This window comes from Cynocephalus volans, chromosome 5 (assembly GCF_027409185.1).
Source record: "Cynocephalus volans isolate mCynVol1 chromosome 5, mCynVol1.pri, whole genome shotgun sequence".
In the NCBI taxonomy this organism is placed as follows: Eukaryota; Metazoa; Chordata; class Mammalia; order Dermoptera; family Cynocephalidae; genus Cynocephalus; species Cynocephalus volans.
In genome coordinates, this window is record NC_084464.1 from 119,067,919 (window position 1) to 119,087,363 (window position 19,445).

Consider the following 19,445-nt stretch of genomic DNA (forward strand, 5'->3'; position numbering starts at 1 on the left):
GGGTTAAGTTCCTCCAGCCTGGAATTGCTCCTGAGGCTGCCATCACAGGGCAGATCAGCTGTGCTGGAGGGTCTGTACGGTGGCTTCACTCCCATGTGTGGCAGTTGGCTGGCCTGTGTTATCTGCAGGAGAACAAAGCAAGCCACAGGGTCCAGTTCAGATCAGTGTGCGAGGTGACTACACAAAAGCATGGCCACCAGAAGGTGTTATTCTTTGGGGGCCACTACTATACATTACCACAGACACAAAACAGAAAACTCCAACCATAGTGTAAATGTGTTCTTAAGTTAGCTATGAATGATGATGTTGCTGTGTTTCAGACCTCTTTGTTGTGCAAAGCTGCCATCCATGCGGGAATAATTGCAGATGAACTGGGGGGCCAGATCAGCGTGCTTCAGCGGAAAGGGATCAGCCGATATGAGGGAGTCCTGGCCAATGGTGTGCTGTCGCGGGAGTAAGTACTTGTCTTTTGTTCTGAGTGGAAGGTAACCCTGAAGGCATAATTAATCAGCTCACAGTTTCAAAAGGACAGCAGGGATGTGATACCAAGGGATTCTCAACTGGGAAAAATATGTGTGAGAGCTTAGAGCAGCATTTATGGTCTCTCTGTGCAAGATAAATGTAGCAATAAAAAAGCTCAGTGGCTATGCTGACATGTAAATTAAAAGGGCACCCATCTGAAGCCCCATGGCAGAGGAGTCTTTTTTACTCTTGGGTGCTTTAGTGATAGAAAATAAAGGCTTGTTTCTTTTTTGTTTTTTACAGCTTCAGTAAATTACTGGTTATCTTCAGTACTACCTAAGATACTGATGGAGACAGGGAATTGAAATAAACCCCTACAGAACCATGGAGCTCCCTAGAAGATTCCTAGAGACAATCTCTTAATGATGAATCTTAGCTTGGAAGTGAAAAAAGATGACTTTTGTTCACTTTGTTAGCTTCTTGGTTTTGTGTCATCTTCTGTTCTTTTTAGTCCATAAGAAAAAAATTTGTCAATAGCATTAAACGGGTCAGCCTAAACTTTTCATACTTTCAGATTTCCTCAGCCTCTTGAAAGTAGAAACTAGAGCTGTGTAGAACTCATTATAGGGCCACCACGTGGTACAGACGTCCACACATGTGGCAGCTCTGAGTGGTCAAGTGGGTGGCTCCCCTCGAGTGGAAACCAAGTGAGGGAGAAACGCCCCCTCGTTGCCTATTTGCCCCTGGAAATGTCTTTCTGCTGCTGCGACACTGTGTTTTTTTTGGACAGGTTTCCACCTGGTCTGGGTCCCAAGAATAAGGCATAAGACAGAGGCTATAGGCATTTTGGGATCCAGAAGTGGGAAAAAGTAAGTCAGGCCCTATATCTTCTACCACTCACGAATCTGTGTGAAGATCTCCCCCTGCCCTGGCGTTTTGCCCTAGTCCCCTCTTGCATGCAGAAAGAACGTGATCCTCTTTTACTGTTCCATTCTCACAATGCATTGTGGACCACCTTATCTGGTAAAAATCACATTATGGGTGGTGGATAAGTTCCCAAGTCAGCACTGATATGGTGACTCTAATGTCAGTTTGGGAAGGTTATACAATAATATTTCCCCTCCCCCTTCTACTTTTTATTTAAATGTATTATAGTTAGCAGTGTTGCAGGTCAAATAGGTGTCCTGACCACAAGTTATAACATTGTTTTTTTAGGAAAATATGTTTTAAGTTCCAAAGAACCAATTTATGAACTCACAGGTAAACTTTGGGACTGAAACGTATTTCAGGATAGGGGGTGTTGGCCTGCGCTCATGGGAGGGAATAGGAGGCAGTGACTGAGTTAGGGGAGAGGTCGATTAGGTCACCTCATGAAGGAGGCAAGCTTTGGGTTTGGTGGGAGTCAGGAACAGGCTTAGAGGAAGTATGGGGGTAGAGTCAAGGCCCGAGGAGGGACGCTGGGGAGGAGTCGTGGTGAGTATTGGTACCCCACGCTCACAGTAGCGGGCTGGCTGGTGGGAGGCTGAGGAGAAGGCAGAGCCTCTCACTGGCAGTTCCAAGGTCTGGGGCCAGGGTGTGGGTAACTGGAGAGGGTGCTCCAATCTAACTCTTTCACAAGCAATTCAGGCAATGCTGTGTGTAGTCAACAGAGGAGAAGACATTTCCCCACCTAGGACAGGGTGCGCGCCACACACTTGGACGTGCAGCTTACCTGTCAGTAGTGGTGTTCTCCGCCTGCAGTGGCCTTCCCTCTTACTTTCCTTTTCTAGATAGGATTGTCAGCTGTGAGAGCCACAAAGTGTTCTTTTGGTATTATCTAAACATTCAAAGGCAGATTAGTCTCTAAGTTTGTGCCAAAGTTTAAGATCTAACAGTTTAGTAACAGGATGCCTTTAGAAATTAAAGTCCTTTCTCAAACAAATAAAATTATACACACACACACATATATTTTCTCCACATCTATATTTACCTCAAACTCTTTAAAACATTAAAATTTTATTTTAAAATTTGCATCCTCATTTATAGTAAAAGCAATTATTTATGCACAGTAAGACTTTAAATGTCAGCTTGACCTTGACTTTTGAGGCGCTATTTCTTTTTATGTTTTTTGATGGTTTCTTCTATTGATACTAGGGTGCTGTTTCAGGAAGATAATAGACTCTGGCCTAAATTTGTTAGAACTGCTATCTCCCAACAAATAGGAATGAAAACTGGCTTTTGGCTTTAAATTTGTGTTTTTGGAAACTCTTGCCTATGTTTGCATATATTTGAATGCTTCTTTTGTAGGAAAATAGGATAGTAAAAAGTTTAACTGTACTCTTTGGATTTTATTTTACTTTTGAACAAAAATTATCAAAACTATTGAATCAAAGTAGACTTTAATGCTCTCAATTACTTCTGCATCAACTGGACCTAAGACAATACATATAACTTTTATATAATTTGAAATTAAACTTCCATGCAAAAAGAAGAGTACAGAAATATAAACTATTAATAAATTAGAAAAAGCTTTGCTCCATATTCCATATAGTTATTTGAACCAATTGTCTGATTCTTGTTTTGGTGGGAGTACCTGGAAAGTCCAGAATTATCTCAAGGCCCGTTCCTCATTCTAGCTCTGTGATTTTGCACTGTTCTTTTGCACTGAGCAAAGAGTAAATTGTATGTTAATACAGTCTCTTCCACTCACTGAGATTCCCAAATCTTCAGGGAGCAGTTGTTGTTATCTGTGTTGTTTTGTTGTTGGGAAACCACTTTACGTGCGGTCATTGAACTTATGTTCCCACACATGGTTGTTTGCCATTCAGGAAAAAACACAGAAGGAAGCATTACAGCTGAGGAAAAAGGGGTCCCAAAGCAAATAGCCAGGGCTCTTCTGGGATTTATCCTGGGTCAGGTCACTTCCTTGATCTGAGGAGACCAGAATGGAATCAGGAAGGAGTGACCTCATCCAGAGGATGATGGCTCTGACTGTCAGAAGGGGAAGCCTTTCTTTCTGTTGACATCAGATTTTTCTTGAATGCTTCTGTAGCCCTCTGGGAGGCTTCTTTTTTCTTTTCTTTTTTTAAATTTTTAAATAATTTATGCTTATGATTATCATTATTTTTTACATTCTAAGATGTTGCAGAGCAGTTGAGGGGAGGGAGAGAGGAGAAGCGGGGAGGGAGAAAGGGAGGGGGGATAAGGACAGAGGGAGGGTGGGGCTTGGTCAGGCCCGTGACACCCCTTTCATTCTGGCAGGGGATCCCACGGGGCGTCCGGCAGAGGCTTGGTAGTCTTCACTGGACTGGATGCAGACATCAAAGGGGTGTGGCTGACACCCTCTGTGTGGGAGGCTTCTTATTTCTGTAATTGGTTTAGATTCATTCACCCTAAGGTGTGAATGCTTCAGAACCCTAACTCTCCTAGGGTGTTTTCATTTTTAAAAGAGGAGGCTTATTTACCTATAGAATTCTTTAAGTGGTTGGATTTAATTAATTTAGTAAGTGAAATGGAAAAACATATTCTAGCTGATAATGGAGGAAAACCAGGCAGAGAGCTATTAGAAGCAGAGGTTTTTTTGATGTCTTCTTCTTAGGGGTAACTCCAAATTTATTTTTCTTTCCGTTATTTGTTCTCTTTGATCAACAACAAAAAATAAAAATTTCCATATATCATGGCAGTGGGAGCGAGCTTAAGGCTCTCAGGGTTGCAGTGGTGTTATTTGGGCTTATTTGGGGCACATTTCATGTCTAACATTTAGTGCAGGAACATTAGAGAAAATGAAAAAAGTCAGACAAAAAAGAGACGCTAATTAAATCTTAATAAAAATTTTTAAAAGGTTTGCAACAATGTGCAACATTCTTTAACAGTCAGGAAAGCTAGGTCCTTGTCCCAGTGTGGTCGCTAACTGTGACCTTAGGCAAGTCCCGAGTGGATCTGAGTTTTCTGATGGGAGGAATGATTGGTGCCTGCATTATATTCAGTGCAGACATTATAACACAATCTTTATGTAGAATGCCAGGGCTTAGGGAGCCTGAGAATAGAGAAAGAATGTGAAAGAAAATTAATTCCAGAGAGTTTTACTACCTGTTACTTCTAAAAAGAGCTTTTGATGGGAAGGTGCTTGTACTCTTGGCCAGAGTATTTTGAGTTCTCCGTATGTCTCATGTTTTAATTCTCTCTCTGTCCATTATTCTTTGTTATAATTCAGAGTTAAACATTTTAAATGATAAGCAGTACTCTAATTGTAAAATAATTGTTTGTTTTTGGTGGCTGGCCGATACAGGGACCTGAACCCTTGACCTTGGCATTACAAGGCAGCACTCTAACCAATTGAGCTAACTGGCCAGCCTCTGATTGTAAGATAATTAAACACAGCAGTGGTGTCTCCCTTTTTGTGTTTAACTTAGTATCTAATATAGTAAGTACTATGCACATAAAAGTAGCAATGAGAAATCTAAATTTTCCATTGATTCTATGTATTTTTTATACCACTGACTTGGTGAGGGATTTTTTAAAGGGCAGATATGATCTTGGGTCTTAGGAATCTCTTCTGCACTGATGGAGACAACTACAGAGCAAGGTTGATTCAGTAAGTTCCTCTGTGAGAGTGATACAAGGTGTAGAACCACAAGTGTCAAGAGGCCAGAGGATCGAGGCCAGAGGATCGAGGCCAGATGGAGGGCCCCGGCCAGGCTGCTGAGATGCTACGCATTTTCTCCAGAAGCAGGAACTGGTTCATGACTTGGTGCTGGCTGTTACACTAGGTTGGAGTGTGTCTGAGGAGAGAGAGACAGGGCTGAGGCTGTCCCTGGAGCAACATTTCTGGGGCAAGACCCCTCAGGAAAAGAATACAGAAGACAGCTAGAAATGACATGCTATTTCTTCTAAAAGTGGCCAGGCTTCCCCCTTTCTTGTTGACAATGAAAAACAAAGTGGAATGCTTTAAAACGCCTGCTAAAGCAAAGGGAGATTTCAGGGCAGTAATCCTTTCTGCCTCCATCATTATGTATTAATTAATGGGGATTGAAAGTTGTTCCTGAGACTATTTATCTTCACATTCCTTCCCGATAAATATGGCATGATGGAAACTGCACAGGTTTTGATTCAAAAGCAGTGTCTCAGAGTCCTGGGCCTTGTCATCTTGATGAGTTTAGAAAAGTTGCTTTCCTTCCATGGGCCTGAGTTTCCTGACCTACAGAATGCTGATGATGGAGATAATAGCAGTGGCCTTGCAGGGGCATTGGGAGGATCCATGTGGGAAGGCTGTATGAGCCTGGGACACAGCTCTGTATCAGTCACTAAGATCTGGTTAAGCAGCTCACCTCATGTTTATCTTTATTGTTTCAGTGGTTCCCTGTCAGACAAGAGATTTCTGTTTACCTCCAATGGTAAGGATTATGCTTTCCTTAAGAATTTGCTATTTTAAAATTCTTCAGTGGTAGTTTATTCCTCCAACCCCTCAGATTTTAAGTTTAAAAGATTTTTTTTCCTTTTTTTGTCAGACCACATTGTACCGAATTTTCCATGACTTAAAAATACACAAGACAATAAACCTAATTAAAATTAAACAGAAAATATTTTTCTTTATAATTTAACCTCTCTCAAACTTCTGCCAAAAAGAATAGAAAGTGAAATGATTTTTAATTTAAGATCAATTCCTTTATGTTCGAATTTAACAGAAAAAACTTTTAAATATTGCAATTTGATTTGTGGTTATCTTGAATTAAGTTATTGAACAGAAGCATATAAAATAAAGGTGGTTTAGCTCCCCCCCATGGAATATATTCTAGGTAAATATTCTTCCTTGGCATAAAGTAAAATATTTAAAGGGAAACAACATAAAAAATATGAATATGTCTTCTTTGCCCAGGAAGACAAGTGTGGCCTTTATTTGCTACCTCCGCATCTCCTGGACATGGTACAGTTAAGGTCATGGGGAAGGATGTTGGGTACAGTTTACTCATCTTCAGAGGATCTGGATGTGCTTGCTTTTCAAGGGTACACAGACTGGGTGGGGTTCACCTCTGATTCCAAATCCTTTAAAGTGAAAAAAAACCTCAGCATTTTAAACCTTTAAAACACACTACAATTTGTTAAGATCAGGGTGAATTTAGAAGGTTAGAAAAGAAAATCTACAGTGGGGACAAAGAGGTGTCAATTATAGGAAATGTGACTTCAATGACGTCTATTAAAAAGAAAAGCAGCAACAATTTTAAGATGCTGTAGTCCTGTATCAGTCCCCTTTTGTATTGCTATAACAGAATACCTGAGACTGGGTAATTTATAAAGAAAAGAGGTTTATTTGGTTCACAATTCTGGGACAGCTGCATCTGGTGTGGGCCTCAGGCTGCTTCTGCTCATGGCAGAAAACAGCAGGCAGCCGGTGGGTGCAGGGAGATCACATGGTGAGCAAGGCGGGGTGGGGGCGAGGACGGGGGGGCGGGGAGGGCCAGCCGCCTTTTAACAACCAGCTATCACAGGAACTAATCCATTCCGGCAAGAGCTCACTCACAGTCCCTATCCCACAGGGGAGGGCATTAATCTGTTCATGAGGGATCTGACGCATGAACCAAACACCTCCCAACACTGCCACATTGAGGATCAGAGTTCAACAGGAGCTTTGTGGGACAAATACATCCAAACTATACCAAGTACAAATGAGTCAAATAAAAGGCTGGGTCATTAAAAAACTGGTAATTAAAAACTTGATTTGATATCAGAATGGAGGTAAGTCAGCTGAATACTAGGTTGGATACATTTTTTTTTTTTAGGTTGCAGCAGATCTTTGAGTTTGGAACCTGACAGGCAAATCACAGCTTCTTCCTCTTGGCAGTGGGAAAATGAAATTGGAGAACAAGTTCACTGGTCTCCTGGCCAAGCCCGACTTCAGGACCAAGGCCCATCATGGGCTTCAGGCGACAGCAACAACAACCACAAACAAAGAGAGTGGCTAGAGATAGATTTGGGGGAGAAAAAGAAAATAACAGGTACTTATGCAATTGTAGGAGCAGTTTCATGATTGCAAAATGACTTGAAGTTGAAATTATGCTTACTACAGATTGAGCATCTCTAATTTGAAAATCCTAAATCCAGAATGCTCTAATTTCCAAAACTGAGTGCTGACATGATGCCTAAAGGAAACGCTCATTGGAGCATTTCAGATTTCCAGATTAGGGATGCTCAACTGGTTCAGTATCTGCAAATATTCCAAAATGCAAAAAAATCAGAAATCTGAAAATACTCTGGTCCCAAGCATTTCAGATAAGGGATACTCAACTTGTATTTATATATGTGCCTCTCCTCTCTACCTCAAAGTACTTGAAATCTTTTAAAAATATAACAAATCTTCACGCTGCCTCTGTGAAAAGAACCTGTGTACACGTTGTAAATATGGATGTATGGAGTAGAGAGATAATACCCCAATGGTGAAACTTTTTTATGATACCTTGTCAGTGTGAAAACACTCATTTGTGAACAGTTTCTAAATTCAGCTAATATCTGTAGAATGACCTGAAATTTCAAATGGGAAGGGGGGCGGTGAAAGAAACTTAAAATTATAATACATGTTATATATAGCATATTTTTAAAACTAACCTGTAAATAACATTTTCTTACAAGGAATTAGAACTGCAGGATCCACACAGTCAAATTTCAACTTTTATGTTGAAAGTTTTGTGATGAACTTCAAAAACAATTCTAAATGGCAGACCTATAAAGGAATTGTGAATAATGAAGAAAAGGTAAGAGAAGCTCTGGAAGAAGGAGATTTAGTAGGGGAGCAGGACTCCATATATTTTTATCAGTGTGTTTACATTAGATATTTCATTAAGAAAATACACGGTTCCCAGAGCATGCAAGAATAAGAAAAGTGCTAAGAAAAACCTTAAGAAATCTTTGTGATTTAATTATTTTCTACTTCAGTAATGAAATACTCGTGATATTCTTGGGAAGTGAAAGTTGGTCACTTGAAATGGTTGCTTCAGTACAAGTATGGTGGATGTTTGGATTGGAAATTGGTATTGGGATGCTGTTAGTGGCAATGAGAATTAGGAAAGGGATGGCAAATGTGAGAGTTGAAGACTTGTGCTCTTGAGGTTGCTTGTTAATAGCATCATATTAATGTAAAAATATCAAGATCAAGTAATCCAATAGGGCAATTTTAGCTTCTTCATCCAAAATGAAATTTAAAACAGAAAACAGATTAGCAGTACCACCTTAGTTAGATAACTTAGCTTTTGTTTGCAGAGCGTTTATCAGGAGTGTCTACAGAAATGGAACAGACATAGCATTCTTGCTTTGGTTTCATATAATCAGGTATGAGTGGGCTGATGAAGACCTGAAAACTAACTAATAGAATCTTCAGGTAAAAGTAACTTCTTTCTGTAGGTCTTTCAGGGTAACTCTAACTTTCGGGACCCAGTGCAGAACAATTTTATCCCTCCCATCGTGGCTAGATATGTGCGGATTGTTCCCCAGAAGTGGCATCAGAGGATAGCCTTGAAAGTGGAGCTCATTGGTTGCCAGATTACACAAGGTGGGGCTCAAGATGAGTTTGTGAGTTATTTAACTCTGGTCATCTTCTTTCACCTATCATTGTTACTAATGTGTTTTTTCCAACATACTTTTTCTCTCAGGTAATGATTCAGGTAATGATTGGCACAAAACAAGTCTAAACACTGGTGTTTCAAATGAGAGAGAAGATGAGACAATCAAGAAGCCCATCCCCTCAGAAGAAATTGCCGCAGGTAAAACAGTTATTGTTTTGTGGTTTCATAAGGAGCATACCTACTACCCCACCCACTAGCACAGTAGTTTAAACAAAATTTATTTTTCTTTGTCATATCAGTGCTGGGGCAGAGGGACCAGAGGTACTTATACATGTGTAAAATGATGCATGCCCACAACTGTACATTGCAATATTGTAAGTAGGAAAAGATGGGAAACAAACTTATGTGCACTTCAAACAATAGGTAAATATTTTATGGAAAGACAATATCACATTAATGCAATGGAATACTCTGCAGCTATAAACAAAGAATGTATGAAAGTACTTCAGAAAGTTCATGGAAAGATTTGTAGTATCTTTTAATGCTATTTTTCCATGAACTTTCTGAAGTACCCTCAAAAAGAAAGCTCTCGAAGACGTATTGACAACTTTAAAAAAATAAGCAAGGTATAGACTAGTCTGTATAGCACTTTACCACTTGTGTAAAAAGGGGAAATAAAGAATGAATATTCATTGCATTATCTCTAGAAAAACATCAAGACACATAATTTGGCTTCCTGTGGAGGAAGAACAGAGATAGGAGGGAAACATTCCATTCCATACCTTTTTATACTTTTTGAATTTTGAACATTAAGTGAACATTAAACATTCAAGTAATGACCATTAAAAGTACAAAGTATATTTGTTTTTAGAGAATATAAAATAATTTTCATATTAATTTTATCAAATTTTAAAATATTAGGAAAATTAAGTAAGGAAATAAAAATCAGCAATAAATCAGCATTCACGGATGAGCACCATATCCCACTGTATCCAGTCAACCATATTTATATTTCTACCTTTAAGGTAAAAATGTTAGCATAGCATATATTCTCTTCTGTATCATATATTTTCATTTTGTATTGTATTTAGAGCATTTTCCAATGTTATTAAGTAGTTGAAAAACACAATTATTAATGTCTTTATGGTATTTTTTCGTATGTATATACCATTATTTAATCATTCCCGGACTCTTGTTTGTTAGATTTTTCCCAAATTTTCACTCTTATAAGTAAAACCACGTTTCCTTACATAAATTTTGTTCCCACCTAAGTTCCTCTTCCTCTTCTTTGTGATCTATCTATACATTTTCACTCATGATCACAAAAAAGAAGGGTGAGGAGCAAAATTTCTCCTTTAGTTTGTGTAGTTTCTGCAAACTTGGGGTCTGCTTCAGTGGCTGTTAAAGTGACCTTCCTTCTTAAAGCAGATGGAGTTGTAGGAAAACATGGTGTCGTGTTTCATGCAACCCAGTGGAAATGCTGTTTGAGGTCATCAGGCTGCATTTCCTCTCAGTCCACAGCTCCAAAGCTCTGGAAATGAGAATCCCAGGGTTCCAGGCCTCTGGCGTGGTACAGGTCCACACCCACCCACCGTCTGGGGCAGCGGGTACTGGAGCCAAGCTCAGAGCTCCACACTGGACCTAAATCATTTCCCTGTCTAAATAGTGCCTTGCTGGGGGGTCTGCTTTAAACCCATCCCCTCAATTCTGATTTTTAAATTCTAACATGAGCCAAGCAACAAGCTTAGAATAAATGTTAATCCTTGAGGAATACTGGAAACTGGGAGGGGGCGGGGGAGATAAATTTGATTTTCCCAAATTTTAGCCAGGATTTTGAATCCTCTGTTTTTGCTTTTCAATATCAGTAAATACCGAGTATGTATTCATTTTCCTCACATATTAGGCAGTTGAAGACTTTTCAAATCAACGTTCGGTTTTAGGTCATGAAATTTGGTGACTGGTCAATTGTGTTGTAACGTGGTGGCTTTCCCCCTTCCTTAGGAATCAACTTCATAGCTGTGGCTATTCCATCAGTACTCCTCATTGCCCTGCTGCTTGCTGGAATGGGGATCGTTGCTGCCTTTAGGAAGTATGTGATTTTACATTTTAAAATTTCTTCTATAATTATGCAAACAGTCATAAAACCAAAAAGCTTGCTCTTCAGATACTCATGTGTGGAAAAGCATCATAACTTCTTGCAAGATAAAATGTTAAGTTACATTTTAGAAACAAGTTAGGAAGGAGTAGAAATGATCAAGTTTTACTTTATAAGCAGTTCTTTTCATTTAGAAACCTTTGATAAAGACTTAACTGGTGAGCATCGCTAACCAAGTGTCCTGGAACTCACGTATTTCTTTGAAGTATCTTTCTTTCTGTCACCTGTAGAGTGGAAAGAGTATTAGATCAGGGTCTGGAAGACTGTGTTCTGGTCCCACCTTTGTCACCAAGCAGCCCAGTCACTTGTCTCCCAAGCTGCCATTTTTTCATACATAAAATAAAGGAGTTTACCCAGATGAGTTCTGAGTCTCTTCCAGAATCCCAAACTCCATATTTATAACATATTGTAACAAATGTTAGGAATTAGATCTAAACAAAAGATGGAGACCCTTCCGAAGTTTTCTCTTTTTATATTTTAAACAGCTTTGGAACTTACAAATGTGTTATTAGTACAAATAGAATGAAGAATAGTTCTCTGACAAAAGTGAGAAAGGGTACAAAATCTCTGGTTTTTAAGCTTCAGGTATGTATTCATTAGTTAAAGCATGTCTTAGCTTAATGGGTTTGTGTTAAATGCTTTTAAGGATATCCATAATTTTATTCTGGAGTATAGTAAATAGAGAAGAAGTGAGATCTTGGGGTCATGAGGAATTGCTTTAGGATTTTATAGACTGCATGAGCTAGTGAGAAAATAAAATAATAAGGTGTGCTTTCTAACATTCAAAATAAAAGTAGTATACATTCTTCTAGGAGGAAGAAGAAAGGAAATCCATATGGATCAACTGAGGCTCAGAAAACAGGTAGGTTGAAAGCTCTGTCTACAGTTTTATTTTGGCTTTGAGGAAGGGACAGGATCTGCTGATTGAGAACATGAGTAGACCAGTGGCCTACACTTACATGGTTAAAAAAACAAGCTCTATAGCCTTTAAGTTGGCAAATCTACAAGGAAAAAATTCATTGTGTCCTGCCTATTTTAATTCAGAATTTTCATGGGCACTTTATTTTTATTTAACATGATCCCCTTCATCTGTCGACATTCATTTCTTTTGGCCACTGGAGTTTAGTCCACCACACTGTGTCATCAGGGAGAAGTTACAGAAGCCGCATTGGTGACCTGAATGTAGTCCAGAGCTCTCAGCATCTGCAGGCCTCCACTGTATTTTCCACTCTGGGAAAGTGAGGACAGGATCAGGCAGGGCTCATGTCCAGGTTTCAGAGAATTGTTAGGACACGGGATGCCCAAGCTATGAGTCGGATGCAATCCAGAGAGAGGGCAGCAAGGTAGGACCCCTGGGAAAGCTCAGGGACCATTTGGGACTCTGCCTCCACAGGATCTAAACACCAGCTGTTTTGTTTCCTCTGGGTCATGGATGCCATGTCAATACAGATTGTGGAAACACATGCCCGGATGGTCTCTCACAGGAATAATCTGGGACCTGATGGGTGCACAATACATTTTAAAGGCACAGTAGGAAACATAGTTGGGATCATGTTTGCTGTTATCATTCATGACCTCAGCATGTTGTTCTCAGCACACACCTAAAGAGCCATGGCTGTGCATTTGTCACAGTCGGCCATCAAGAGGTAGACTGACCTCTGACTCATGGAGAAACATGTCATGGAGTATGTGTGTTTCATTTCTGATACTCTGTATTAGTTTATTTCATGTTTATCTTTATTCCAGGCTGTTGGAAGCAGATTAAATATCCCTTTGCCAGACATCAGTCAACTGAGTTTACCATCAGCTATGACCATGAGAAGGAGATGACACAAAAGTTAGACCTCATCACAAGTGATATGGCAGGTAAGTGTCACACTTCCAGGACTATGTGTATTAGATAGGAGGTACTGCCTTTGGGGAAGGGGAGATGGGAGAGAAATAAGACTAAAATCCTTTTGTTTAGATAGGGTACAATAAATCAGAAATGTGTGAAGTTTTTCTGCACTCTGAGAGTTACAAACTCATACTGAGCTATTACTCAAAGGCCCCATTCAGCCAAGGCTTTTACGCCTGCAGGGGATATAATGACATCCATAGTGACAGCCCTGAAGTACTGCTAGTATCTGGAAGCCTTTAATCTATTTTTGTTACCAAGGTTTTGATTAAGGCACTGGGGAAGAGGGACTAGAAAGATGCATTAAATACAGCTCCTGCCCTTGAGGAAGAGGAAATAGAAGATAAACTCTTCCAGTGTTAGAATGGCTTTGGTGGCCCTGACAAGCCATCATCAAGAGTCCCAAACTATCTGTGGGGATCCATTTTTTGCTTTTTGTTTCTTCCTTTCTTTTTTTAATTTCTAATCCATCATGGACAAATATTTTTGTAAAATGTAATATAAATTGCTAGTAATTAAGAGATTTTAAAAGAGCATACAAAATACAGAGCTCTAATTTTTCTATTATTAGATTCAGCAGACATAAAATTACTCTCAAATTGCTGTAAGTTTCTAAACACTTAGCTTCAATTTCTGAACTTATTTCTTTGCAAACAGTTCTTACATGTTGGCATCCATGGGCCACACTCTGAGTAGCACTGCACTGGCTTCTCACTACTCACAGTGTGATCTGAGGACCAGTAGCTTCGGGAACTTGTTAGGAACACTGGCTTTCGGGCCATGCCCAGGCCTGCTATAACAGAAGTTCCCCAGGTGATGCACCTGCACATCGGTGTCTGAGAGGTGCCAGTATAAAGGTTGCTTGAGCCACTTCATGGACAAGGAGAGCATCTCTCCAACCAAAATCCCTCTTCTTGTCCTTGGGAGTGAAGGGAAGGGAGAACGCTTCTTCTGTTTTCTTCTTCCTCATTCTCCTTCAGCTTCTGGTACAGCCTCTCTTCCTTCCTCCCTGAATGGTCCTTCTCAGCCTCCGTAAACATGCAAGGCCCCAGTCCCTGTCTTGCCCCACTCACCTGTGGTGTCTCCCCTGAACAGTCTCAGTCCCTTCTGGAGCTTGCTGCAGAGCCTTTCCTTGCATGACTGTCAATGCTGCTTCTGCTGCCCAGACGTCCTTCCTAGTCCCCAGCCAGTCAGTAATTCTCAGTGGTCTGCTCGTCACCTCTACCTGCCAGTGTCACCAGTTCCTCAGTGTTTCCAAAATCAAGTCCATCATTCCTAACCCTCATCACATATGCTCTGTACATTTCTTTTCTAAGTGGCTTCCCAACTGTGCACCCCAGTCATCCAGGCTTACCCTCTGGGAAGGGTGCTGGGCTCCCTCTTTCCTCACACCCCACATGTCATTGGTAAATAATCCCTCTGAATAGTGTCCCCAGAGTGTGGCCTTTCTACTCCCCTGGTTTGTGACCTCTGTGTTTCATTTCTCTTTGCTTTTTATGTCTCACTTTTTTAATCTTTTCTTCTTCAACCTGCCTCCGCAATTACCTCTAACTTTGCCGATCTGTACGTTTCCCTAGAATTAAACAAACTTCCTAGCAAGGCACTCAGTGTTTCCCATGATCTACCAGTTGGTTAACAGCACACACTCGGGACCTGTGTTCAAATCCTGGTTCCACCACCTGTTAGCTGCGTGATCTGGGAAAAATCGCTTAGTCTCTCTCTGCTTTGGTTTCCCATTTGTAAAATGGAAACAATAGTCCTGACATCATAGGCTTCTTTTGAAGATTAAATTAATTAATTTGTATCTCACTATCTTAGAATGGTGCCTGGCACAGAGTAAGGGCTCAGTAAATGTGAGCTCTTTCATTACCGTCACCACTAGGCCCTGACCTACAATCTTATATCTCATTGAACAGACTACTCCGCATCCCTCATACTGTGGACACTTCAAACTTCGTTTCATGGTTCTCTCCTCCCTTTCCTCGGTTTTACCTCCACCTCCCAAACTAGCATTTCAAGAGCCAGTTTAAGAGCCACTTTCTCCATTAAGTACTTCTCCGCACAGCCCAGGGTTAAACGTAATCTGTCCCTTCTCTGGTCTCCTGTGACCCTTGAGGCTTCCTAAAGCAATGGTATCCTTCCTAGGTGCCTGGGCCACCTTAGGCACTCCGTGGAGAGTGGTCTACCACTGCCATAAGCTGAGCATCCCCTTCTGCAAACGTATCGCTGTGGGGCACAAATGATGCGTCCTCTGCTCATTCGGTTGCAGATTACCAGCAGCCTCTCATGATTGGCACCGGGACAGTCACGAGGAAGGGCTCCACCTTCCGGCCCATGGACACGGAGGCCTCCGAGGCCGGGGCCGGCGCCGGGGCGAGCGCTGAGGCCGGCGGCCACTACGACTGCCCGCTCCGGGCCGGCCGCCACGAGTACGCGCTGCCCTTGACGTCCCCGGAGCCCGAGTACGCCACGCCCATCGTGGAGCGGCACCTGCTGCGCGCGCACACCTTCTCGGCGCAGGGCGGTTACCGCGTGCCCGGGTCCCGGCCGGCGCACCAGCACTCCCTGTCCTCGGGCAGCTTCTCCCCGGCCGCAGCCGGCAGCAGGAGCAGAGACTACCCCGTGCCGCTCGGCCCCAAGCCTGCGCACGGCGCCTACGACAAGCCCAAAGCCAGAGACCCCGACCCTGGGAATCCGCAGACAGATCCCGGGACGAATGATGGTTACGCAGCCCCCAGAGACTGCCTTACACCCCTCAAGCAGACGGCCGTGACTGCTCTTTTGTGAACACAATGTGAAAGAAACCTGCTGTGGTACTGAGCGTCGGGCTGCTGCAAGTCACTGGAAGAAGGGACAGTGCTGTGCGTGTGTGCGCGTGTGTGCATGTGCGTGTGAGGTTCAGTAGGATCCTAGAGACGACCTCTCATCCTGTTTACAAAATTGTGCACCTGGTTTTGTTCTGACCCTGAGGACGAGAGTCTGCTGGGTTTTGTTGGGCTAGGAAAATGAAAATTTTCAGATGGCATTTTCATTTCTCTAACTGTGATATATTGAGCTGCTTTGGTGTAAAATGTGCAATCTGTACAGGGTCGTATTTAACAAGAATTAAAGTAACTTAAGTTGGCTTCATCCGATTTTAGTTCTGCACAAAGGTTCAGTGGGAAAATGCAGCTGTAGCCAAAACCTACATAATAGTATGTTCGTTTTTGCAGTGTATTTTATTTGATACTGTGTTAACAGCAGGTCTGTTTAAACTTAATCTTGTTGTGGTGGTGGCTCATTTCCTTTCCTTTGGTAACTACAACTAAAAGCATTTTTCACATTCTTCTCCTGGAAGAAATGAAATTACTTGAAGCATGAAAAGCACACCAGAGTGGTTGTTTGTTTAGTCATTATAAATGTACATTAAAAACAAGCAACATCTCAGCAGCTGCCTGTTTCCTTAGACTCCACTTCAGATGGGGACGTGAAGTGGCCAGCCAGGGCAGCCCAGCGTCCTGTGGCCTGCAGGGGACTCAGCTGCTGCAGGCCGGAGGAAATGGACTCCTTGAGGAATTGGCCTTCACACTGCTTCCTCCTGGCCTCCAGCCTGGCAGACACTATGCAGCCTGCATATGCAAATTAGCCTCTTCAAACTGCAAAGCCAAATGCCCAGACTTCCAGGCAACCACAACTGTTCTCTCAACAAATTGAAATAAAGGTGGCACAGCAATCACAGTCTGAATTACTGTGTCAGATGTTTTTGTACCTCGGATTAAAAAACATTGCTGGGGTCAGAGGCTCACACTTTTCACGACTTTCTTCAGAAATAGTACATTTTCGTGACTTCCATTTTCCCCTGAAAAACAAAAAGCTATTTGTGAAATGTCTTCTTACAGAAGCGACCAAGGCCAAGTCTAAATAGAGCTTTTCTACTGAGATGGTTGGGAACTGAACTGATTTCGTAAGAAATAATTTTCCCCTCCAGTATGTGTGTATAATTCTAGAATAGCCCAGACCTCAGCTGTACCTCATGTTCAATAGTTTTTATCTGAGTTTGCTTTGTGAGTTAACTGTGAGGGATTTAACCTCTTTTGCCAAAGAGGAAAATGTATGTTTGTTTTTTAATAGGAAATATGGACCAAAAATCCTTTCTTTAAAAAATGTATTATAACTGTATTTGTATAGGTCTCACTTTCTGTGAAATGTATATATGTTAAAATAGTGAGGGTGCTGGAAGGTCGTGGCAGACTATCTGTTGGTTATTGCAGAAGATAAATAGTTTACTTGTGGAGTTTACATGGTTTTTGTGCTTACTAATTGTAATAAACTATGCCAAATCACAGTGCCCCTGACTGGTGACCTGCTTGCAGGGCTGCTGAAGGCAGCACTCAAGTCTCAGCCTCCATGAAAGGGTAGGGGGTACAGTAGAAAGAGCGGGGGCTTGGAGCCAGATAGTCTTGGTTGCAGACCCTGCTGTGCCACACAAAGTAGATGACAAATCTTTGGCTAGTTATATAGTACTGAGCCTCAGTTTACTCATGTTCGAAAATGGTGTCAACATGCTTTCTTCCTCCAAAGCTTACTGAATTAATTGCAACAACGTTTATCAAAGTGTTTATTCTATAATAGGCCTTTTTTCTAAACCAGGCCTTCAGTAGGATGTTTATAGCACCTTAACATTAAAATATTAGTCCATAAGAACATGGACCTATACCCCTTCTTTACAATAGAGCTGTGTTTATTCATCACATTTAATCATGACAAAAGAGGGAGAACAGGACCTTGTTTTGGAACAGCACTTCCTCCGGGTGGCCTCACTGTGGAGACTAGGGTGGATGGGTGGAAAGGACTGATAAACCCCACACAGTTAAACCTAAACTAGCAGATAAGAGCAGAAAAATTTATCTTTTTCTTTGGGTGTTTTACAACATTAGCATGGGTGATAAGGCGTGAATTAGATAATTCTAATTGTCTGGTTTCTTCTGTTATCAAGTCCTGTTGGGAGGCAGAGATTGCCCTCTGTCACTTCTTACAATTGTCGCTGAAACACATCTGCTTTGACAAACAAAACCACACTGGCTGGAAGCTGCTGAAACTTTGCTCTGGATTTTATTACTGTTATTTAAACTTTCACTAACATTTCATTAACGTTTATAATCAGCCTAGAGAATATCCAGAAAGGGTGTGAGAGATCGTTTATTTTTTACTGCTTTGGATTCTTAGCAAATAATGAAATCACATTTATATTATAGGCACAACTATAGACACTATAAATAGTTATGAGGACTTTCCTAAATATGTCGGTTCACCATGACCAGTCACACCAGTCCAAGTGAAGCCACCGGGTTGGCCTCACTATTCCTAAAATGTTCATCTTACATTCATTTTTGCAGCAAATAGTTATTAAGGTTCTGAGAGTAATGATCCCCCTGTACTTGGCTGGAGTTGAGAGAGCATGTCTGGGTTCCCCCAGGACCTGGGAACAGTTGAATCCTGCTAAAGGGAAGCTAGGTTTGAATATAATCACTTACTCCAACCTGCTAGTATTTCCTGCCAAAACACAGCCCATCCAGTCACCCAGTGCCTCCCTGCACGCCATCACTGCTGTATTCACAACCCACTCTGGATCCCTCATCTCCCACTACGCTCCCAGCCTCTCCCTGTTCCAACAATAAATTTCTCTAGAGGCTTTAAAGATTTTTCTCTCTTTGATATTCTGCAACTTTGCTATGTGTTCAGCTGTGAATTTATGTGTATTCATATTGCTTGGGACTTCTTTAATCTTAGAATTCATCTTCAACAACTATGAAAAATTCTCAGCCATCTTTTTTTTGTTGTTTTCTTTATTCTTTCCTTCTGGAATTCCCATTGAATGCTTATTAGACTTTCTCATTCTATCTCCCATGTCTCTTTTTTCTTTTTGGCAGCTGGCAGGTATGGGGATCTGTCTCTTAATCCCTCTTATTTTTCACCTCTTCATCTTTCTGTGCTGCATTCTGAGTAGATTCCTGAAAGACAATATGGCATGGTGGTTGAGTGCACAGACTTCAGATTGCTTGGATGAGGTGCCTCCGATTCCATGCTGTGGGGAAAACAATATTAATCACCTACTTAGGGCTGCTGTGAAGATTAAAAGAAGCTTTAGAGCAGTGTCTGGCCCACATGAAACACTGTAAAATTATACAAGATCATCTAGCTCACTAATTCTCCCTTCTGCTATCGAATCTGCTGTTTAATTTAGCCATGAGGTATTAACATTTTTTTTTTTTTAATTTCTAAAAGTTCTGTTGATTCTTTTTCAAATCTGCCCTTTTCCACAGTCTTGGTATTTTCTTGAGCTTTGATTCCTTCTTTTAATCATTGAAACATACCAACTTTATGTTCTCTTTCTTATTTTTCTGTTATCTTCATTTCATTT

General features: G+C 41.2%; 1 protein-coding gene across 2 annotated transcripts in view; it reads left to right on the forward strand.

The window, feature by feature from the left end:
* The window catches only part of DCBLD1 (discoidin, CUB and LCCL domain containing 1), a 60,997-nt gene extending 43,686 nt beyond the window's left edge, over positions 1–17,311 (forward strand). The window contains exons 6-15 of one of the 2 annotated variants that reach the window (XM_063097325.1): positions 321–454; positions 5,794–5,834; positions 7,218–7,433; positions 8,065–8,186; positions 8,833–8,980; positions 9,081–9,191; positions 10,995–11,082; positions 11,961–12,010; positions 12,895–13,014; positions 15,315–17,311. In XM_063097325.1, coding sequence (XP_062953395.1) covers positions 321–454; positions 5,794–5,834; positions 7,218–7,433; positions 8,065–8,186; positions 8,833–8,980; positions 9,081–9,191; positions 10,995–11,082; positions 11,961–12,010; positions 12,895–13,014; positions 15,315–15,832 — 1,548 coding nt within the window. In that variant the 3' untranslated portion in view covers positions 15,833–17,311. Of the gene's footprint in view, positions 1–320; positions 455–5,793; positions 5,835–7,217; positions 7,434–8,064; positions 8,187–8,832; positions 8,981–9,080; positions 9,192–10,994; positions 11,083–11,960; positions 12,011–12,894; positions 13,015–15,314 lie in introns of those variants that run through there. The other variant, XM_063097326.1, reaches the window with a different exon arrangement.
* The last annotated feature ends 2,134 nt before the right edge of the window (positions 17,312–19,445 follow it).